At 41.1% G+C, this 24,877-nt stretch overlaps 1 protein-coding gene across 2 annotated transcripts; it reads right to left on the bottom strand.

The window, feature by feature from the left end:
• Window positions 1-6,892: 6,892 nt before the first annotated feature.
• Window positions 6,893-24,378, bottom strand: LOC133624295 (RIB43A-like with coiled-coils protein 2). Of its 2 annotated transcripts, XM_061987769.2 has the most exons (3): window positions 24,130-24,378; window positions 18,099-18,169; window positions 6,893-8,417 (listed from the first exon to the last, which is right to left on the bottom strand). In XM_061987769.2, the coding sequence occupies exon 3, from the start codon at window positions 8,409-8,411 to the stop codon at window positions 7,401-7,403; it is 1,011 nt and encodes a 336-aa protein (XP_061843753.2). In that variant the 5' UTR covers window positions 8,412-8,417; window positions 18,099-18,169; window positions 24,130-24,378; the 3' UTR covers window positions 6,893-7,400. The 2 variants fall into 2 exon arrangements, with proteins under 2 accessions (XP_061843753.2, XP_061843752.2); XM_061987768.2 differs by lacking the exon at window positions 18,099-18,169.
• Between the last annotated feature and the right edge of the window lie 499 nt (window positions 24,379-24,877).

The following is a 24,877-nucleotide window of genomic DNA, read 5'->3' on the forward strand; positions in this document are numbered from 1 at the left end:
GTGCGTCTTTTGCAGCCGTTTTATGATCGCTCAGCACAAGAAATACATTACACACATACAGTTGTTGACAAAATACACTGTACATTATATACCTCAGCTAACTAAACTATGGAAATGTATAATATAATTCATATAGCAATACAGTCTCACTGCACAGCAGGCCAGCAGTTAGCCGAGTCCGGAATCCATGTTGAGGCACTGAGTGACGTGCCTCAACTGGCTGCTGTTCACCGCACCGTCTCTTCTCAGTAATTGAATGGCAAATGTGAAAATTCAGCGATTTTGAATAAAAATAATCTAAAACTGGTGAAGTTAAATGGAAAATAACTTTATAGTATAATCACTGGATACATATAACAATTTAATTTTTTTTTTTCTTTTTACATTTTTTTTCTTTCCATGATGGCAGGTGAGGCCCCGCCTCACCTGCCTCTAGTGACTGCACGTCACTGATATATATATATATATATATATATATATATATATATATACATATATATATATTTACACACACACACTATATATACATACATATATATATATATATATATATCAGTGACGTGCAGTCACTAGAGGCGGGGCCTCACCTGCCATCATGGAAAGAAAAAAAATGTAAAAAGAAAAAAAATTTTTTTATTGTTGTATGTATCCAGTGATTATACTATAAAGTTATTTTCCATTTAACTTCACCAGTTTTAGATTATTTTTATTCAAAATCGCTGAATTTTCACATTTGCCGTTCAAATACTGAGAAGAGACGGTGCGGTGAACAGCAGCCAGTTGAGGCACGTCACTCAGTGCCGCAACATGGATTGCGCAATGACTCGGCTAACTGCTGGCCTGCTGTGCAGTGAGACCGTATTGCTATATGAACTATATTATACATTTCCATAGTTTAGTTAGCTGAGGTATATAATGTACAGTGTATTTTGTCAACAACTGTATGTGTGTAAAGTATTTCTTGTGCTGAGCGATCATAAAACGGCTGCAAAAGACGCACTAGCTGAGACTCCAGTTACCCCGCCTCCTGCACCCCCGCCGTAGAATTGTTATATCAACTAAAGCCCACACTTAAACTTTCCACGTGCAAGATTGAATCTATTTAAAAAAGTTATTTCATAAGAAGCCAAAAAGTGCAAAAACAATAATGTTCGTGTTGGAGGAGTTGTGAATGACTGCAGGGCCACAACATTAGATACACCTGCAGACTGCAGGTGTACCTAATTCACAACTCCTCCAACACGAACATTATTGTTTTTGCACTTTTTGGCTTCTTATTAAATAACTTTTGTAACCTATTTTCATGGGCTTTCCTCTTTGTGATGTTAAGTTCCTGTTATGCGCTGTTATACAGTATATGCCTTGAGCTCTTATTTTGAAGGCGCTAAGAGCGGAAGTGATGTCACGTTGCGGAGGTTTTTGAAAGAAGGTAAATAAAGTGGTCCTCGTGTAAACTGGAGCCTCCGTGTTTGTTATTTTGTAGTTTCATACAGTATAGGCGACATTTATAAACCCTCGGTTACACTTTTTTAATTAGATTCAATCTTGCACGTGGAAAGTTTAAGTGAGGGCTTTATTTGCTGCGCATGGACTTAATTTCTAAGTAAAGGTAAGACCATAATAACGTTTTTTTTTATTAAATGTGCTTTTTTGTGTGCTACAGTTTGTATGTGTAAAGTTAAAGTTAAGTTAAAGTACCAATGATTGTCACACACACACTAGGTGTAATGAAATGTGTCCTCTGCATTTGACCCATCCCCTGGTTCACCCCCTGGGAGGTGAGGGGAGCAGTGGGCAGCCTGGGAATCATTTTTGGTGATTTAACTCCCAATTCCAACCCTTGATGCTGAGTGCCAAGCAGGGAAGAAAGCTGGTATGAGCTTTTAAACATAACCCGTTAACTGCTGCCAATCAAATGGTGAATAAGATACTCTTTAGGGTTCATATGTTTGTAAATCTGACTGTGATGAAGTCAGTGCCTCACCAGCCATCAACCTCACCGCACGTCACTGGTTGTATCCATACCTACCATTTTCTGACTAATTTCGTTTGATCAAACATTTTCTAACATGACACGCTACAAAATTTTAAAACTATGTACCGGTAGTATGATTTCTGCTGATATGGTATTTGATTAGGATAGGATATGTGCTTTATTGTCATTGTATTTACAACACAACAAAACTTTGTTGAGCAATTCCATACAGCAGCATCTTGGTTGAAGGCAAGTTAGCAGTTATATGGCAATGTGTACAAACCCCGTTTCCATATGAGTTGGGAAATTGTGTTAGATGTAAATATAAACGGAATACAATGATTTGCAAATCCTTTTCAACACATATTCAGTTGAATGCACTACAAAGACAAGATATTTGATCAAACTCATAAACTTAATTTTTTTTTTGCAAATAATAATTAACTTAGAATTTCATGGCTGCAACACGTGCCAAAGTAGTTGGGAAAGGGCATGTTCACCACTGTGTTACATGGCCTTTCCTTTTATCAACACTCAGTAAATGTTTGGGAACTGAGGAGACACATTTTTTAAGCTTCTCAGGTGGAATTCTTTCCCATTCTTGCTTGATGTACAGCTTGAGTTGTTCAACAGTCCGGGGGTCTCCATTGTGGTATTTTAGGCTTCATAATGCACCACACATTTTCAATGGGAGACAGGTCTGGACTACAGGCAGGCCAGTCTAGTACCCGCACTCTTTTACTATGAAGTCACGTTGATGTAACACGTGACTTGGCATTGTCTTGCTGAAATAAGCAGGGGCGTCCATGGTAACGTTGCTTGGATGGCAACATATGTTGCTCCAAAACCTGTATGTATCTTTCAGCATTAATGGCGCCTTCACAGATGTGTAAGTTACCCATGCCTTGGGCACTAATACACCCCCATACCATCACAGATGCTGACTTTTCAACTTTGCGCCGATAACAATCTGGATGGTTCTTTTCCTCTTTGGTTCGGAGGACACGACGTCCACAGTTTCCAAAAACAATTTGAAATGTGGACTCGTCAGACCACAGAACACTTTTCCACTTTGTATCAGTCCATCTTAGATGAGCTCAGGCCCAGCGAAGCCGACGGCGTTTCTGGGTGTTGTTGATAAACGGTCTTCGCCTTGCATAGGAGAGTTTTAACTTGCACTTACAGATGTAGCGACCAACTGTAGTTACTGACAGTGGGTTTCTGAAGTGTTCCTGAGCCCATGTGGTGATATCCTTTATACACTGATGTCGCTTGTTGATGCAGTACAGCCTGAGGGATCGAAGGTCACGGGCTTAGCTGCTTACGTGCAGTGATTTCTCCAGATTCTCTGAACCCTTTGATGATATTACGGAGCGTAGATGGTGAAATCCCTAAATTCCTTGCAATAGCTGGTTGAGAAAGGTTTTTCTTAAACTGTTCAACAATTTGCTCACGCATTTGTTGACAAAGTGGTGACCCTCGCCCCATCCTTGTTTATGAATGACTGAGCATTTCATGGAATCTACTTTTATACCCAATCATGGCGCCCACCTGTTCCCAATTAGTCTGCTCACCTGTGGGATGTTCCAAATAAGTGTTTGATGAGCATTCCTCAACTTTATCAGTATTTATTGCCACCTTTCCCAACTTCTTTGTCACGTGTTGCTGGCATCAAATTCTAAAGTTAATGATTATTTGCACACAAAAAAATGTTTATCAGTTTGAACATCAAATATGTTGTCTTTGTAGCATATTCAACTGAATATGGGTTGAAAAGGATTTGCAAATCATTGTATTCCGTTTATATTTACATCTAACACAATTTCCCAACTCATATGGAAACGGGGTTTGTAGATAATAGTTATTTGGCAATGAATAGATAAGTTGGATGATAAGTTTGAGGAGGAATAAACAGTGGAATGGCGATGCATAATCAAAGGGCAAAACATGGCAGAGAATAGAAAGAGGGTGCAGTGAATAAATATTTAAATTACAGTGGCTAGTTCTAATAACACATAGCATATTTTAACTCCTGTTTTATCTGTTAAACATTATTTTTCCTCTCCTACAGCGTCCATTATACTTTAATAAGTGGAGTTGAATCAACAACACGTTCGGTTTTTTCAGTGACCACTTTTTCAATGTTTGTGTGAACTTTAAATAAACTAAAAAAAACTATCCTTGATTTATTAAATTTTCCAATTCTCCACACACTTACATGTGAACACTTTTCTTTAGGAAACTTCCACATTTGATGCACTGTTGTATAGCATCTTTGGTGCAATGTTGGTCCATTAAGAAAAAATCTCTAAATAGTATATTAGTAAAACTTTCAGGCTGCGTTTTAGGGATGCAACGATTCATTCATTACCTTATTTTCTGGACCACAGGGCGCACTGCCGATGAGCGGGTCTATTCAGGTCTTTTTTCATACAAAAGGCCCATTAAAGGAGTCATATTATTATGATTTTTTTTCTAAATGTAAAACACTTCCTTGTGGTCTACATAACATGTGATGGTGGTTCTTTGGTCAAAATGTTGCATAGATTATGTTTTACAGATCATCTTCAAGTCGCTTCAGGATGCGCCGTTTTGTGGGCGATCTTATTTACGTGGCTCACCTTCGACAGCGTCTTCTCCCCGTCATCTTTGTTGTAGCGGTGTAGCGTGCAAGGACGGGAATGGAAGAAGTGTCAAAAGATGGAGCTAACTGTTTTAATGACATTCAAACTTTACTTCAATCAATAACGGAGCAGCTTATCCTCATCCGTGGCTCACGAGTGCAACAACAACGCCGGAAATGTGTCCCGTGAAAAACCGTCCCACCGGATCTCTCTAATAACTAAAGTTCCTTAGGTGAATATTGTAACTCACTACACCGGTAGTTTTTAGCGTTTCCATAGCAAGACATAAGTTAGAACTTTACACTACTTTATATTAGAAATGGCAACAGCAGAAGATGAATGTCTCATAACAAGAAGATAGAGAAAAAGAAGACGTAATCGGCACGGACTACAATGGCGGACGTGCGCAAATGTTCAGGACTTATGCAGATCTCAAACACACATCAGCAGGTACCAGAAGGTAAGAAAAGTTGGTTTTGCATAATATTGTGAACCAAAACGCCAGATAATGTCTGCTAAAAGGTGCCATTTTGCGGTCCTTATACACACACCATAGTAATACTTGTATCTTTGACTACCCGGCCCAATCCAAGCGGTGCGGCTTCAAGGTCATACTAAAAACATTTTGACAGATTTTTGAGCGCCGTGTGTAATGTTCTATATTCTCAATGGAACATTTAAAGTTTTGGTGTTTACTGCCGTTATAGTGCAGTCTTCACGTATCTCTTATGTTTGACTGCCATCTACTGGTCACACTTATCATTTCACCATGTCCATCCATCCATCCATCTTCTTCCGCTTATCCGAGGTCGGGTCGCGGGGGCAGCAGCCTAAGCAGGGAAGCCCAGACTTCCCTCTCCCCAGCCACTTCGTCCAGCTCCTCCCGGGGGATCCCGAGGCGTTCCCAGGCCAGCCGGGAGACATAGTCTTCCCAACGTGTCCTGGGTCTTCCTCGTGGCCTCCTACCGGTCGGACATGCCCTAAACACCTCCTTAGGGAGGCGCTCGGGTGGCATCCTGACCAGATGCCCGAACCACCTCATCTGGCTCCTCTCGATGCGGAGGAGCAGCGGCTTTACTTTGAGCTCCCCCCGGATGACAGAGCTTCTCACCCTATCTCTAAGGGAGAGCCCCGCCACCCGGCGGAGGAAACTCATTTCGGCCGCTTGTACCCGTGATCTTGTCCTTTCGGTCATAACCCAAAGCTCATGACCATAGGTGAGGATGGGAACGTAGATCGACCGGTAAATTGAGAGCTTTGCCTTCCGGCTCAGCTCCTTCTTCACCACAACGGATCGATACAGCGTCCGCATTACTGAAGACGCCGCACCGATCCGCCTGTCGATCTCACGATCCACTCTTCCCTCACTCGTGAACAAGACTCCGAGGTACTTGAACTCCTCCACTTGGGGCAAGATCTCCTCCCCAACCCGGAGATGGCACTCCACCCTTTTCCGGGCGAGAACCATGGACTCGGACTTGGAGGTGCTGATTCTCATCCCAGTCGCTTCACACTCAGCTGCGAACCGATCCAGTGAGAGCTGAAGATCCTGGCCAGATGAAGCCATCAGGACCAAATCATCTGCAAAAAGCAGAGACCTAATCCTGCAGCCACCAAACCGGATCCCCTCAACGCCTTGACTGCGCCTAGAAATTCTGTCCATAAAAGTTATGAACAGAATCGGTGACAAAGGGCAGCCTTGGCGGAGTCCAACCCTCACCGGAAACGTGTCCGACTTACTGCCGGCAATGCGAACCAAGCTCTGACACTGATCATACAGGGAGCGGACCGCCACAATCAGACAGTCCGAAACCCCATACTCTCTGAGCATTTCACCATGTACCAATTAAAATTGCTTTGAGGTCGGTAAGCACAACCAGATCTATTCCGTACATTAGGCGCACCGGGTTATAAGGCGCACTGTCGATTTTTGAGAAAATGAAAGGATTTTAAGTGCGCCTTATGGTCCGAAAAATACGGTAATAGTTACAAATAAGAGTTTCCTTCATGTCATCCTTTTTTTTTCAGTATGGGTGTGAAATGGTCGTAAATTTGATTAATCGTGATCTTTAAAAAGTTGAAGGTTTTAATTTGGCTTAGAGACAACAGAATAATAAAAGCACATGGTACTCTGTAAGAGGACATAAGTTACTAAAAAAGCCAGGTTTAAAATAATTTATCATTCTTTTCTCAACAAAGACACAATGTCTCAGGTTCAGAGACGGGCTGTAATAAAACATAATAAGAAAAGCCATTCGTTGTTTTTTGTTTTTTTATTGAGATTCAACAATATTTTCCCCTCCACTTTTAAAGGCAGTTTTTGTCCCTTCCACTTTTTATTCTCAAAAAATATAGTTATTGACAAAGGAAGACAAGTCAAACACCTGTACCAGGCGGAAACAATTCGTTGTTTTTTGTTTTTTTATTGAGATTCAACAATATTTTCCCCTGCACTTTTTTAAAAGGCAGTTTTTTGTCCCCTCCACTTTTTATTCTCCAAAAATATTGTTATTGACAGAAGACAAGTCAAACACCTGTGCCAGGCGGAAACAACCTCAGACTTGAACCTGAGTGGATGATGAATGTTTGGAGGAATATATTTTTCATGGATTTGATGTACGTTTTTCTCGGCGAGCAGGTGATTTTTCAAACTGAATGGAGATCCAATACATTTTTTAGCCTGCTTTATCCTGACAACTTGATGCCTGAGATCCATTCCACAGTTTAGCAGCCACTTAAAGCACATCCACAGCTCTGGAAGCTGATACCAATGCTGGCCCCAACTCTACTGGAGTCGTGTTTTACCGACTGCAGGTGTTGAAATATGAGAAAAAAGTCTCATCGATGCGTCCTCTTTCAATGTCGGGTCTGTTGCGTCTCTCAAATTCGGCGGCGGTGCTGTTGCTGTGGTCCAGCTGTTGTCGGAGCTGCTTCCTCTGACGCTCCTGCTGCCTCTCAAGGATCAGAGCTGCACGGGTCACGTTGGAGCAGAAGTCGTCGTGTTGCCGCGTCTCGTTAACTTCTTCTAAATCTGACATCATTTTCTCTTCAACTTGAAGGTTCCAGAACTTCTTCATCTGCTGCCAGCTCTCAGGGTTTGGCCTCCTGTCGCGTACGTGGAAAAGCCCGGGCACGCCCACCTTGGTTGGTTGCAGACCTTGCAGAGGGTTGTCCTTGACTTCCCTCTCCTTGCGCTGCCTCTCTTCAGCCATGCTCTGGTTGAACTTGGTCATCTCAATGGCTTTGTTCTTCCTCCTCTCCGTCTCGGCGTTTTCCAGCTGCACGGCCACGCTGTCCACGTGTACTCTGAACTTGTCATCGTCCAACTTTTCCATCTTTTGTCGTTCTTGTTCCAAGGCTTGCTCCTTCTGTTGCTGGAGCAGCCACTCCCTGAGCTGCTCTCTCTGCCGACACACTCTGCTGTCATAATCCGGGTCCTCGCCCGCCAGACCCGGAGGCATCATCTGTTCCACTTCTCCTTGGGAGTTATCCCGACTCAACTCCCACTCCCGTATTGCCTGCTCATACTGATCCTGAAAGTTGGTCTTCTCCTTGTCGTGTTTCTCCTTCTCTTCCTTCATCTGGAGAAGGTACGCTTGTTTACTATTATGCAGCATTTGGGCGTCGTAGGTCGCTTGTTCCAGTTTTTCCGCATCTTTCAAACTCTTTTTCTCATCCAGCTGCTTGTCGAGGCCTTCCTTGTCGATCCCGATAGTTCTTACTTTTTCGTTAAAAATACGGACTTTTCTTTCCTTTTCGTTCTTGCGGCGCCTCTCTATACTCGCCGTCTGAAAGCTGGCGGAATTCCACATTTTCACCTACAAATGTTGGGATGAAAAAACTGTTTCAGAACATTTCACGGGTAAAATATTGCAGTGAACAAAACCGCTGTTCAAAAACAGTACAGTGGAATTTGCTAGAAAGGGTCTTGTTTAGGGATGTCCGATAATGGCGATATTCCGATATTGTCCAACTCTTTAATCACCGATACCGATATCAACCAATACCGATATATGCAGTCGTGGAATTAACACATTATTATGCCTAATTTGGACAACCAGGTATGGTGAAGATAGAGTACTTTAAATTAATCCATCCATCCATCTTCTTCCGCTTATCCGAGGTCGGGTCGCGGGGGCAGCAGCCTAAGCAGGGAAGCCCAGACTTCCCTCTCCCCAGCCACTTCGTCCAGCTCCTCCCGGGGGATCCCGAGGCGTTCCCAGGCCAGCCGGGAGACATAGTCTTCCCAGCGTGTCCTGGGTCTTCCCCGTGGCCTCCTACCGGTCGGACGTGCCCTAAACACCTCCCGAGGGAGGCGATCGGGTGGCATCCTGACCAGATGCCCGAACCACCTCATCTGGCTCCTCTCGATGTGGAGGAGCAGCGGCTTTACTTTGAGCTCCCCCCGGATGACAGAGCTTCTCACCCTATCTCTAAGGGAGAGCCCTGCCACCCGGCGGAGGAAACTCATTTCGGCCGCTTGTACCCGTGATCTTGTCCTTTCGGTCATAACCCAAAGCTCATGACCATAGGTGAGGATGGGAACGTAGAATGACCGGTAAATTGAGAGCTTTGCCTTCCGGCTCAGCTCCTTCTTCACCACAACGGATCGATACAGCGTCCGCATTACTGAAGATGCCGCACCGATCCGCCTGTCGATCTCACGATCCACTCTTCCCTCACTCGTGAACAAGACTCCGAGGTACTTGAACTCCTCCACTTGGGGCAGGGTCTCCTCCCCAACCCGAAGATGGTATTCCACCCTTTTCCGGGCGAGAACCATGGACTCGGACTTGGAGGTGCTGATTCTCATCCCAGTCACTTCACACTCGGCTGCGAACCGATCCAGCGAGAGCTGAAGATCCTGGCCAGATGAAGCCACCAGGACCACATCATCTGCAAAAAGCAGAGACCTAATCCTGCAGCCACCAAACCAGATCCCCTCAACGCCTTGACTGCGCCTAGAAATTCTGTCCATAAAAGTTATGAACAGAATCGGTGACAAAGGGCAGCCTTGGCGGAGTCCAACCCTCACTGGAAACGTGTCCGACTTACTGCCGGCAATGCGGACCAAGCTCTGGCACTGAGCATACAGGGAGCGGACTGCCACAATCAGACAGTCCGATACCCCATACTCTCTGAGCACTCCCCACAGGACTTCCCGAGGGACACGGTCGAATGCCTTCTCCAAGTCCACAAAACACATGTAGACTGGTTGGGCAAACTCCCATGCACCCTCAAGGACCCTGCCGAGAGTATAGAGCTGGTCCACAGTTCCACGACCAGGACGAAAACCACACTGTTCCTCCTGAATCCGAGGTTCGACTATCCGGCGTAGCCTCCTCTCCAGTACACCTGAATAGACCTTACCGGGAAGGCTGAGGAGTTAAATTAATCAAATTAGATAAATAAATTAAAAACATTTTCTTGAATAAAAAAGAAAGTAAAACATTATAACAACAGTTACATAGAAACTAGTAATTAATGAAAATGAGTAAAATTAACTGTTAAAGGTTAGTACTATTAGTGGACCAGCAGCACACGGACTGCATCCCTTGCCGACTGTTTTGATATATATTGATATATATAATGTAGGAACCAGAATATTAATAACACAAAGAAACAACCCTTTTGTGTGAATGAGTGTAAATGGGGGAGGGAGGTTTTTTGGGTTGGTGCACTAATTGTAAGTGTATCTTGAGTTTTTTATGTTGATTTAATTAAAAAAAAAAAAAAAAATTAATAAGAAAAACAAAAAACGATACTGATAATTTCCGATATTACATTTTAACGCGTTTATCGGCCGATAATATCGGCAGGTCGATGTTATCGGGCATCTCTAGTCTTGTTGTTGATTTATTTCTACAAAACCCAAAACCAGTGAAGTTGGCACGTTGTGTAAATTGTAAATAAAAACAGAATACAATTATTTGCAAATCCTTTACAACTTATATTCAGTTGAATACACTGCAAAGACAAGATATTTAATGTTTGAACTGAGAAACTAAATTTTGTTTTTGCAAATAATCATTAACTTCTGGAGGAAAGTTCTGACCAAACAAAAATTGAGCAGTTTGGCCACAATACCCAGCAACATGTTAGGAGGAGAAAAAGTGAGGCCTTTAATCCCAGGAACACCATTCCTACCATCAAGCATGGTGGTGGTAGTATTATGCTCTGGGCCTGTTTTGCTGCCAATGGAACTGGTGCTTTACAGAGAGTAAATGGGACAATGAAAAAGGAGGATTACCTCCAAATTCTTTAGGACAACCTAAAATCATCAGCCCGGAGGTTGGGTCTTGGGCGCAGTTGGGTGTTCCAACAGGACAATGACCCCAAACACACGTCAAAAGTGGTAAAGGAATGGCTAAATCAGGCTAGAATTAAGGTTTTAGAATGGCCTTCCCAAAGTCCTGACTTAAACGTGTGGACAATGCTAAAGAAACAAGTCCATGTCAGAAAGCCAACAAATGTAGCCGAACTGCACCAATTTTGTCAAGAGGAGTGGTCAAAAATTCAAGCAGAAGGTTGTGGATGGCGACCAAAAGCGCCTTATTGCAGTGAAACTTGCCAAGGGACATGTAAGCAAATATTAACATTGCTGTATGTATACTTTTGACCCAGCACATTTGCTCACATTTTCAGTAAACCCATAATAAATTCATAAAAGAACCAAACTTCACGAATGTTTTTTGTGACCAACAAGTATGTGCTCCAATCACTATCACAAAAAAAATAAGAGTTGTAGTAATGATTGGAAACTCAAGACAGCCATGACATTATGTTCTTTACAAGTGTATGTAAACGTTTGACCACGACTGTATGTCTTACTTGTATTTTATTCTTTATCTCTACTCATGGTTCTTACTATTTTACAAGTTTTATTATTTTTATTTTATTTATTATTTTTATTTTACAATGTTTTTGTTTATTACATTTTGTATTGCTTTTTTCGCATTACCTCAGGATTCTAAGAACATTACTCTCATATTGAGTGTAAAAACTTTTTTTTGTGTGTTTGCAAACCTTACTAAAGCACATGTTTCTAGCAAAACTCACAAATATACATGAATACAGGCATTATTAGACGTATTGCATGTTTGGTTTAGGAGTTATGCTTGAATACATTTTTTATGGCTTTTTTCGCATTATCTCAGGATTCTAAGCACATTAGACTTAGACTTAGACAAACTTTATTGATCCACAAGGGAAGCTGTCCTTTGTAACTGAGCTACTGTGTGGAACGATTTCCCTTGCGGATCAATAAAGTTTGTCTAAATCTAAGTCTAAGTTTCCCAGATGAGCCATCTGCCTCAGGGGTTATCTGATGACCACCTGGTGCAGATGGCTCCTGTGATAGTGTTTACTCACATGTCCCCTCTGTCCTCAGCCATGCAGTCATCTGTCCATATACAGGTAAAAGCCAGTAAATTAGAATATTTTGAAGAACTTGATTTATTTCAGTAATTGCATTCAAAAGGTGTAACTTGTACATTATATTTATTCATTGCACACAGACTGATGCATTCAAATGTTTATTTCATTTAATTTTGATGATTTGAAGTGGCAACAAATGAAAATCCAAAATTCCGTGTGTCACAAAATTAGAATATTACTTAAGGCTAATACAAAAAAGGGATTTTTAGAAATGTTGGCCAACTGAAAAGTATGAAAATGAAAAATATGAGCATGTACAATACTCAATACTTGGTTGGAGCTCCTTTTGCCTCAATTACTGCGTTAATGCGGCGTGGCATGGAGTCGATGAGTTTTTGGCACTGCTCAGGTGTTATGAGAGCCCAGGTTGCTCTGATAGTGGCCTTCAACTCTTCTGCGTTTTTGGGTCTGGCATTCTGCATCTTCCTTTTCACAATACCCCACAGATTTTCTATGGGGCTAAGGTCAGGGGAGTTGGCGGGCCAATTTAGAACAGAAATACCATGGTCCGTAAACCAGGCACGGGTAGATTTTGCGCTGTGTGCAGGCGCCAAGTCCTGTTGGAACTTGAAATCTCCATCTCCATAGAGCAGGTCAGCAGCAGGAAGCATGAAGTGCTCTAAAACTTGCTGGTAGACGGCTGCGTTGACCCTGGATCTCAGGAAACAGAGTGGACCGACACCAGCAGATGACATGGCACCCCAAACCATCACCCAACCATGCAAATTTTGCATTTCCTTTGGAAATCGAGGTCCCAGAGTCTGGAGGAAGACAGGAGAGGCACAGGATCCACGTTGCCTGAAGTCTAGTGTAAAGTTTCCACCATCAGTGATGGTTTGGGGTGCCATGTCATCTGCTGGTGTCGGTCCACTCTGTTTCCTGAGATCCAGGGTCAACGCAGCCGTCTACCAGCAAGTTTTAGAGCACTTCATGCTTCCTGCTGCTGACCTGCTCTATGGAGATGGAGATTTCAAGTTCCAACAGGACTTGGCGCCTGCACACAGCGCAAAATCTACCCGTGCCTGGTTTACGGACCATGGTATTTCTGTTCTAAATTGGCCCGCCAACTCCCCTGACCTTAGCCCCATAGAAAATCTGTGGGGTATTGTGAAAAGGAAGATGCAGAATGCCAGACCCAAAAACGCAGAAGAGTTGAAGGCCACTATCAGAGCAACCTGGGCTCTCATAACACCTGAGCAGTGCCAAAAACTCATCGACTCCATGCCACGCCGCATTAACGCAGTAATTGAGGCAAAAGGAGCTCCAACCAAGTATTGAGTATTGTACATGCTCATATTTTTCATTTTCATACTTTTCGGTTGGCCAACATTTCTAAAAATCCCTTTTTTGTATTAGCCTTAAGTAATATTCTAATTTTGTGACACACGGAATTTTGGATTTTCATTTGTTGCCACTTCAAATCATCAAAATTAAATGAAATAAACATTTGAATGCATCAGTCTGTGTGCAATGAATAAATATAATGTACAAGTTACACCTTTTGAATGCAATTACTGAAATAAATCAAGTTTTTCAAAATATTCTAATTTACTGGCTTTTACCTGTAGTTGCATATGTCTGTGTGTGTGTGTGTGTGTTTGTGTTTGGTATCTGTGTCCATGCGTACGTATGTGATAATGGGGGATGTGGGTCATCAGGGTATTGTTTTTAGCTTTGTAAAGGACTTTGCGTTGCATTTCTTTTATGTATGAAAAGCGCTTTATAAATAAAGTTTGATTGATTGAGCAGTGAGAGATTAGTGTTCGCGCTGCAAAGACACTCGATAGAAAGATATTTCTCCGTCCCACGTGTGCGTCAACCCCTTTTCTGGGTGCTCAGAACCAAAATAAGTCCTTTTTAAATTGGTCCAGCTTATATTGGGGCGCCTTGGGTACACAGATGGTCGAGCAGTTGGCCAGAAACTTGTGGGTTCCTACTTCGAATCTGGCTTCCGCCATCCTAGTCACTGCCGTTGTGTCCATGGGCAAGACACACCTTGTTCCCAGTGCCACCAACACTGCTTTAAATGTAGCTTGAATATTTAGATAATGGATTTCACATTGTAAAGTGCTTTGAGTCTCTATAGAAAAAGCGCTATTATAATAGAATTCACTTCACTTCCCACTTGGGTACATAACTGGCCTCTCTCCCACGGAAAGTCCCAACTGTGAGGTTGACTGTTGAATCAGACTCCTCATTCAAACTGTCAATTAGTCGACTATCTAGAGCAGAGGTGTCAAACTCGTTTCCATTGAGGGCCACATCGCAGTTATGGTTGCCCTCAGAGGGCCGCTTTTAACAATGAGTATATGAATATACATGTATATATATATATATATATATATATATATATATATATATATATATATATAATACCATCCATCAATCCATTTTTTACCGCTTATTCCCTTCGGGTCGCGACAATAACTATATTTTTTTTACATAAGCTGCAAAAAAAAAATACATTTTACTTTAAAACTGGCAGCTCAGTCACCAGAATTTTACAGTAAAAGCAGTGGGTTTTTTTACAGCATATTAAAAAAATGAATAAATGGAATGGAATGGAGAAACAATATTAATGTTTTTAGCGGTAAAATTCAAGCAACAGCTTTTTATTTTTTACCGTAAAATCTTGTTGTTTCAATGTTTTTTTTTGTAAATTTTTTAATGTTTTAGTGTCTTACTGTATATGGGAAAAACAGTACCAAAGTTGATTTTACGGTAAAAAACTGTAACCATAAAATCTATTGTAAATTTACAATTTGATTGATAATTTGTTTTAAAAATTATAAGTCAAGCAGATATTTAAGTACTTGTATTTTAACAAAAAATATATTTGGAATATATGATAATATAATATTTTGATATTGATAATATTGAATTTGAAAAGATATGCATGATTTTTATTGTCAAAAGGGAAATAAATATATTTAGTAAGAAAAGATTAAGCATTTTATTAACGCATATTATTTCCAGGCTTTCGCGGGCCACATAATATAATGTGGCGGGCCAGATTTGGCCCCCGGGCCTTGAGTTTGACACCTGTTGTCATGATCTGTGGTCTGGATTATGTTTTTGTTTTTTTTTTTAGTTTTTGACTCTTTTAGTTCCTGTTTGCGCTCCCTTGTTTGTTTAGTTGCCATGGCGACTTATTAGTTTCACCTGCCTCATGTGTTCGGGACACGCACTTGCTCTAATCAAGAGACTGTTATTGAAGCCTGTCTTTGCCAGTTAGTCATCCTGGCGTCATTGCTCGTTTCATGCCACAGTTTCATGCTTTAGTTCATGCTGCTCGTTCCATGTCCTATTCCAAGTTTTATGCTAGTTATTTGTTTCATGCCACGGTAAGTTTTGTTTGTTCTATAGTCCATAGTTCAGGTGTTAGCGTATGTTTCCTGCGTTAAGTTTTATGTTCCTTAGCCTCTCGTGCAATCGCCACGCTTTCCTTTTGTTTTAGTTCCTGTCTTTTGTCATATGTGGGAATAATTCATTAATAAATATGTTCCTACCTTCACGACTTGTCCGGAATAGTCCGATTGCTTCCCGGGAGAACAAACCTTGCAGTAAGCCGCGACCGCCCCCATCATGACACCTGTGCTCTAAGATATTGCTTTTGTCGGCGTAACATTTCAGATGTGTTTCATTTTCGATGAAGTTTTTTCTTGATTATGAGGGGAGCAGTGGGCAGCAGTGGTGGCAGCGCCCGGGAATACTTTTTGGTGATTTAACCCCCAATTCCTACCCTTGATGCTGAGTGCCAAGCAGGGAGGTAATGGGTCCCATTTGTATAGTCTTTGGTATGACTCGGCCGGGGTTTGAACTCACAACCTACCGATTTCAGGGCGGACACGCTAACCACAAGGCCACTGAGTAGGTTAAGCAACAATCGCAACATGAGTAGTAAAAACCTGCACACGGTGACTTCCTGTTCAATGCAAACCAGTCTTCAAAATACGAGCATGGCTATAGGAACCTGATTTCTTTCTCAGCAACCAACAAAATGCATCTTTTTTTTTTTTTACCACTACAAAAAATTTTGCACATATACAAAACCCAAAACCAGTGAAGTTGGTGTGCAGAGGTGGGTCTGATGACTGTTGTTTTGTGTGTTAACATCGACAATAACATTGAGAAAAAGCCTCAGACTCGGTGTGTCGCTGCACTAATGTTTTGGTACACAAATAGCTACTTCCCCCATGTGGCTACTGCTGTTCTATGTAAATACTTCAAAACCCAAAACCAGTGAAGTTGGCACGTTGTGTAAATGGTAAATAAAAACAGAATGCAATGATTTGCAAATCCTTTTCAACTTATATTCAATTGAATAGACTGCAAGGACAATATACTTATTATTCAAACAGAGAAACACTTTTTTTTGTTGCAAATAATCATTAACTTAGAATTTAATGGCAGCAACACGTGCCAAAGTAGTTGGGAAAGGGCATTTTTACCACTGTGTTACATGGCCTTCCTTTTAACAACACTCAGTAAACGTTTGGGAACTGAGGAGACACATTTTTGAAGCTTTTCAGGTGGAATTATTTCCCATTCTTGTTTGATGTACAACTTAAGTTGTTCAACAGTCCGGGGGTCTCCGTTGTGGTATGTTAGGCTTCATATTACACCACACATTTTCAATGGGAGACAGGTCTGGACTACAGGCAGGCCAGTCTAGTACCCGCACTCTTTTACTATGAAGCCACGCTGTTGTAACACGTGGCTTGGTATTGTGTTGCTGAAATAAGCAGGGGCGTCCATAATAACGTTGCTTGGATGGCAACATATGTTGCTGCAAAACCTGGATGTACCTTTCAGCATTAATGGTGCCTTCACAGATGTGTAAGTTACCCATGCCTTGGGCACTAATACACCCCCATACCATCACAGATGCTGGCTTTTCAACTTTGCGCCTATAACAATCCGGATGGTTCTTTAACTCCTTGATCCGGAGGACACGACGTCCACAGTTTCCGAAAACAATTTGAAATGTGGACTCCTCAGACCACAGAACACTTTTCCACTTTGCATGAGTCCATCTTAGATGAGCTCGGGCCCAGCAAAGCCAGCGGTGTATCTGGGTGTTGTTGATAAATGTCTTTCGCTTTGCATAGTAGAGATTTAACTTGCACTTACAGATGTAGCGACCAACTGTAGTTACTGACAGTGGTTTTCTGAAGTGTTCCTGAGCCCATGTGGGGATATCCTTTACACACTGATGTCGATTTTTGATGCAGTACCACCTGAGGGATCGAAGGTCCGTAATATCATCGCTTATGTGCAGTGATTTCTCCAGATTCTCTGAACCCTTTGATGATATTACAGACCGTAGATGGTGAAATCCCTAAATTCCTTGCAATAGCTGGTTGAGAAATGTTGTTCTTAAAACTGTTTGACAATTTGCTCAGGCATTTGTTCACAAAGTGGTGACCCTCGCCCCATCCTTGTTTGTGAATGACTGAGCATTTCATGAAAGCTGCTTTTATACCCAATCATGGCACCCACCTGTTCCCAATTAGCCTGTTCACCTGTGGGATGTTCAAATAAGTGTTTGATGAGCATTCCTCAACTTTCTCAGTCTTTCTTGCCACTTGTGCCAGCTTTTTTGAAACATGTTGCAGGCATCAAATTCTAAATGAGCTCATATTTGCAAACAATAACAAAGTTTACCAGATCGAACATTAAGTATCTTGTCTTTGCAGTCCATTCAATTGACTATAAGTTGAAAAGGATTTGCAAATCATTGTATTCTGTTTTTATTTACCATTTACACAACGTGCCAACTTCACTGGTTTTGGGTTTTGTATCAAGGCGTTATCGTCATTGTAGTCACACAGTTAGAAAATAGTTTTAACTATTTTATGGAAGCGATTAGAATATGCAGGTTCAAATATCCCTTCTCATCATAGACATATGGGTTGGTAAATGTGCAAGGAACGGATACTTTAAAATTCAAGTTGACGTTAGCCAAAAATGTGTTCCACTGTACCGTTTTATTTAGGGTCTCTCAGTTACTACTGGTCAAGAAAAACAAAACATCAGTGTATATTTAAAAAAATACGTACCGATTTATGCTGTTATGATGCCGTCTCACTGCTGTTGCTAATGCTTTCCTTTCAGTTCGACACTGACAAATCTGGACAGAATTTGTGATCAAATGATTAGGTCATCACATCTAAATCAGAGGTCACAATTTACGTTATGGAGAAGCTGCTGATGGTGTGTTTGACAGAGATACAGCTTCCACTCTCCAAGGTAAATACTGTACATGACAACATTACTTTGTAAAACTACTGTAGTTGTTTGTAGTAAACTCTGTTGTATTGTCTTTAATACGAGATTTGTTATCAGTCAGTTATTGATTCTTCCTAAAAGCAGATTACATGTTGAAACTGTGCTTGTTTTGGATGACTCAAAAAGGATTATTTTTGTAACGACGTGGTCGCATAGTGATGCGGGTGTGGTTCTCCCAAGGATGCAGACGGCTTCGGACACAGCTTGCAGGTAGGAAAATGATTTATTTAAAATATAAATCATTCGATGAACAAACAAAAAACGTGCAAATAGCAAAAGGCAAAAACAAAAGGACTAGCGTGGGAGCTAGCAGGCAAAATGGCATAGCGTGAAAAGCTAGCGGAAATCAAAGTTGTCGTCATCAGTTGTGTAAGAACAAACTAGGAAGCCAGACCGAGTGAGGCCAGGGCAAAGACTAAATAGCCCTCTGATTAGTGCCCGGGCAACAGGTGCGCGTCCCGAACACTAACCAGAGGCAGGTGAATGTAATCAGTTGACATGGCAACTGAACACAAACAAAATCAAGGTGCTGAAAACATGTGACTCAAACATAAACAAACTATGATCCGGGCAGCGGATCGTAACAATTTTAATTTATTTCATTTCAAATGGAGAACATCGATTTGAGTTTTCTATGTCTCGTAAACCAATTAAAGTCGTATGTGAAGGCACAACGATATATCCTTGAGCGGCATGCATTTCAATGTGTCTTTATCAGTGTTGGGAGTAACGCGTTACAAAGTAACGCGTTACTGTAACACTGTTACTTTCGGCGGTAAATAGTAATCTAACGTGTTATTTTTTATATTCAGTAACTCAGTTACCGTTACTACATGATGCGTTACTGCGTTATTTTACGTTTTTTTTTTAATGACGGCGTGGCGCAGTGGAAGAATGGCCGTGCGCGACCCGAGGGTCCCTGGTTCAATCCCCACCTAGTACCAACCTCGTCATGTCCGTTGTGTCCTTGAGCAAGACACTTCACCCTTGCTCCTGATGGGTGCTGGTTAGCGCCTTGCATGGCAGCTCCCTCCATCAGTGTGTGAATGTGTGTGTGAATGGGTAAATGTGGAAGTAGTGTCAAAGCGCTTTGAGTACCTTGAAGGTAGAAAAGCGCTATACAAGTACAACCCATTTATCATTTATTTATGTAGTATTGGCTAGAAACTGAGAAGATCTGACTGTGTTTTATTGGAGCGCTGCGGAAGAGGCGACAAGGAAGAGGTGCATTGTGTGTGTGTGTGTGTGTGTGTGTGTGTGAAAGCGACGATTTCCCCATTCATTTGAGCGAGGATGAAAGATTTGTGGATGAGGAAAGTGAGAGTGAAGGACTAGAGGGCAGTGGGAGCGATTCAGATAGGGAAGATGCTGTGAGAGGCGGGTGGGACCTGATATTCAGCTGGGAATGACTAAAACAGTAAATAAACACAAGACATATATATACTCTATTAGCCACAACACAACCAGGCTTATATTTAATATGCCACAAATTAATCCCGCATAACAAACACCTCCCCCCTCCCGTCCATATAACCCGCCAACACAACTCAAACACCTGCACAACACACTCAATCCCACAGCCCAAAGTACCGTTCACCTCCCCAAAGTTCATACAGCACATATATTTCCCCAAAGTCCCCAAAGTTACGTACGTGACATGCACATAGCGGCACGCACGTACGGGCAAGCGATCAAATGTTTGGAAGCCGCAGCTGCATGTGTACTCACGGTACCGCGTCTGCGCATCCAACTCAAAGTCCTCCTGGTAAGAGTTTTTGTTGTCCCAGTTCTCCACAGGCCAATGGTAAAGCTTGACTGTCATCTTTCGGGAATGTAAACAATGAAACACCGGCTGTGTTTGTGTTGTTGCAGCCGCCAGCAATACACCGCTTCCCACCTACAGCTTTCGTCTTTGCTGTCTCCATTGTTCATTAAACAAATTGCAAAAGATTCACCAACACAGATGTCCAGAATACTGTGGAATTTTGCGATGAAAACAGACGACTTAATAGCTGGCCACCATGCTGTCCCAAAATGTCCTCTACAATCCATGACGTCACGTGCCGGAGTCATCATACCGAGACCTTTTCGTACGAAATTTAAAATTGCACTTTAGTAAGCTAACCCGGCCGTATTGGCATGTGTTGCAATGTTAAGATTTCATCATTGATATATAAACTATCAGACTGCGTGGTCGGTAGTAGTGGGTTTTCGTAGGCCTCTAAGTCTAAATGTGAGCGCTAAAATGTTAAATCTAAACCTACAGTATATGTTAAATCTAAACTTAAATCTGAAATATAAATTTTACATCTTAACCTAAATCCTAAATCTAAACCTATATGGTAAATCTAAACCTAAATGTTAAATATAAATGTTACATGTCAACCTAAATCTAAACCTAAATGTTAAATCTAAACCTAAATGTTAAATCTAAATATAAGTCTAAATGTGAGCGCTAAAATGTTAAATCTAAACCTATATGTTAAATCTAAACCTAAATCTGAAATATAGATGTTACATCTAAACCTAAATCCTAAATCTATACCTATATGGTAAATCTAAACCTATATGGTAAATCTAAACCTAAATGTTAAATCTAAACCTAAATCTTGAATATAAATGTTACATCTAAACCTAAATCCTAAATCTAAACGTACATGTTAAATCAAAACTTAAATGTTAAATCTAAACCTAAATCTTAAATATAAATGTAAAAACTAAATCTCTCGCCAAGTGTAAAGATGGATATTTAAAGGATTTCAATATTCTACCAATCCGACGCTTCTCAGCCGCAAAGCCGCGCCCACATCTTTGCCTTTCAGTGCAGACACTCCTACACCTTTCTTACTGCGGAAGAAGGAAACATGACAGATGCTTAATGACAAATAATGCCAATAAAGTTGCATAATTTTCAGAAAAATGTTCGCTCTAAACATGTGAGTGTGCACGGTGTGTTGAGACATCTAGACACTGTGGCTGGTATCATTGTCTGATATCACCATTGGTGTCAACAACACCCATTTATGGATCGCTGCGCCCTCCTCTTAGGTGTCGTGTACTGACAGTGACAATGCTGACACACCAACAGTTGTTATATTATCCTCTCTCTAACTCTAATTAATCTACAAAACCCAAAACCTGTGAAGTTGGCACGTTGTGTAAATAGTAAATAAAAACAGAATACAATGATTTGCAAATCCTTTTCAACTTATATTCAATTGAATAGACTGCAAAGACAAGATATTTAATGTTCCAACTGAGAAACTAAATTTTTTTTGCAAATAATCATTAACTTGGCAGCAACACATTGCAAAAAAGTTGGCACAGGGTAATTTTACCACTATGTTACCTGGCCTTTCCTTTTAACAACACTCAGTAAATGTTTGAGAACTGAGGAGACCAATTTTTGAAGATTTTCAGGTGGAATTCTTTCCCATTCTTGCTTGATGTACAGCTTGAGTTGTTCAACAGTCCGGGGGTCTCCATTGTGGTATTTTACGCTTCATAATGTGCCACACATTTTCAATGGGAGACAGGTCTGGACTACAGGCAGGCCAGTCTAGTACCCGCACTCTTTTCTCACAGATGCTGGCATTTGAACTTTGCGCCTATAACAATCCGGATGGTTCTTTTCCGCTTTGTTCCGGAGTTTCCAAAAACAATTTGAAATGTGGACTTGTCAGACCACAGAACACTTTTCCACTTTGCATCAGTCCATCTTAGATGAAGTCAAGCTGGGTGTTGTTGATAAATAGCTTTCGCTTTTTTTATAAAAGGTTGATATACAGGTAAAAGCCAGTAAATTAGAATATTTTGAAAAACTTGATTTATTTCAGTAATAGCATTCAAAAGGTGTAACTTGTACATTATATTTATTCATTGCACACAGACTGATGCATTCAAATGTTTATTTCATTTAATTTTGATGATTTGAAGTGGCAACAAATGAAAATCCAAAATTCCGTGTGTCACAAAATTAGAATATTACTTAAGGCTAATACAAAAAAGGGATTTTTAGAAATGTTGGCCAACTGAAAAGTATGAAAATGAAAAATATGAGCATGTACAATACTCAATACTTGGTTGGAGCTCCTTTTGCCTCAATTACTGCGTTAATGCGGCGTGGCATGGAGTCGATGAGTTTCTGGCACTGCTCAGGTGTTATGAGAGCCCAGGTTGCTCTGATAGTGGCCTTCAACTCTTCTGCGTTTTTGGGTCTGGCATTCTGCATCTTCCTTTTCACAATACCCCACAGATTTTCTATGGGGCTAAGGTCAGGGGAGTTGGCGGGCCAATTTAGAACAGAAATACCATGGTCTGTAAACCAGGCACGGGTAGATTTTGCGCTGTGTGCAGGCGCCAAGTCCTGTTGGAACTTGAAATCTCCATCTCCATAGAGCAGGTCAGCAGCAGGAAGCATGAAGTGCTCTAAAACTTGCTGGTAGACGGCTGCGTTGACCCTGGATCTCAGGAAACAGAGTGGACCGACACCAGCAGATGACATGGCACCCCAAACCATCACTGATGGTGGAAACTTTACACTAGACTTCAGGCAACGTGGATCCTGTGCCTCTCCTGTCTTCCTCCAGACTCTGGGACCTCGATTTCCAAAGGAAATGCAAAATTTGCATTTACTGCATGCAATTTTCTATTTACTGTTTTAATTGGTTTTACCCTTTAAAATAGTTTTTAATCATATTTATTTTATATTGTTTTTAATTGTTTTTAATATTGTTGTGCAGCACTTTGGAAACATTTTGTTGTTTAAATGTGCTATATAAGTAAAGTGGATTGGATTGAAATTCCTTGCAATAGCTCATTGAGAAATATGTTGTTCTTAAACTGTTGGACAATTTGCTCACGCATTTGTTCACAAAGTGGTGACCCTCGCCCCATCTTTGTTTGTGAACGACTGAGCATTTCATGGAAGCTGCTTTTATACCCAATCATGGCACCCACCTGTTCCCAATTAGCCTGTTCACCTGTGGGATGTTCCAAATAAGCGTTGGATGAGCATTCCTCAAATTTCTCAGTCTTTGTTGCCACTTGTGCCAGCTTTTTTTAAACATGTTGCAGGCATCAAATTCCAAATGAGCTAATATTTGCAAAAAATAACAAAAGTTTTCCAGTTCCAACATTAAATATCTTGTCTTTGCAGTCTATTCAATTGAATATAAGTTGAAGAGGATTTACAAATCATTGTATTCTGTTTTTATTTACCATTTACACAACGTGCCAACTTCACTGGTTTTGGGTTTTGTACTTGTTAATTTTTTGTTCATAGCTGCTGTACGTGGTTCCATCTACACTTATTAAACTTTGCTGAGCACTTATTGATTCAGTTTTTTCTAGATGGTTTAGCGGCTTGTTCATCTATCCCGCTCCCTCTTGGTGTCCAACAACGTCCAAGATATTAAGAAATGCAGTTTATTTGCTGTATTTAATAATAATAACAATGGATTAGATTTTATATCGCGCTTTTCTATTATTAGATACTCAAAGCGCTCACAGAGAAGTGGGAACCCATCATTCATTCACACCTGGCGGTGGTAAGCTACATTTGTAGCCACAGCTTCTCTGGGGTAGACTGACGATTGCGATAACAGTATTGGTACCAACAATTCACACGGCGATTTGGAAAGATGAATACATTTGATCAGATTCTCAATATCTAAAATCCGAGGGGGTGTCACTCCCCAGGAGAGGCATGACAGAAAATAGACAACCACTGCATGACGCTAAGATTTACATCCACACCAACGGTTAAACTGGAAAAAAACAAACTGTAAATGCACCACTTACCACCGCTTTGTGTTCATCCAAAGTGATTACCCTTAGCTGTCCTTGGTCCTCAGTCAAGCCACTTTCATCATTTTTGCCTCACTCTAGGCAACAACCCCTAGTCATAGCACCCTCACCACATTACTTTGTAATGTGTAATGCATGTACTCCTGTTTTTTTCTGGAATAACCTGTTCAATACCTTCTAATTAATTAGCTACAGCCAATATTTGCCCGTTTTCTCATCCCCTCCCAAAGGAAATTCACTACAAAGCCCTGCACTGTTTTGCTCAACCTGTTTGAACTGATACCTCATTTGTTATTACTAGCATTGTTGTCATAAAGATGTAAAGGTATTATGTCATGAAGAGTCAAATAATCAAGAATGACATCACAAAATGTCACAATACCAACACATATTTTTTTTAATATGCACACAATATATAAAAACTGTGTTCTGGCCCAAAGCCTGTTGCGTGTTTAACTTATCCAGGATCTCCTCTTTGTATTCCGGCTAAAAATTGGTGGTAGTCTAGTTTATTTTGATGTGTATTTTTGGTCTTGTCATCCTCTCAGAAGGGCGACACAGCAGTGCGACTGGATCAAAAAAAAAATGTCAGAGACGCTTTGCTAAACAAAACGTTGCTTTATTAGAAGCGAGTGTCATTATGCAGGTCTGCAGTACCTGGAGGAGGTCAAGTCAAAACAATGAGGCACTCCTACACTGCAAAAACTGTAATCTAAGTAAGATAAAATATCTCAAATAAGGG

The sequence above is a fragment of the Nerophis lumbriciformis genome, linkage group LG27 (genome assembly GCF_033978685.3).
Source record: "Nerophis lumbriciformis linkage group LG27, RoL_Nlum_v2.1, whole genome shotgun sequence".
Classification (NCBI taxonomy): Eukaryota; Metazoa; Chordata; class Actinopteri; order Syngnathiformes; family Syngnathidae; genus Nerophis; species Nerophis lumbriciformis.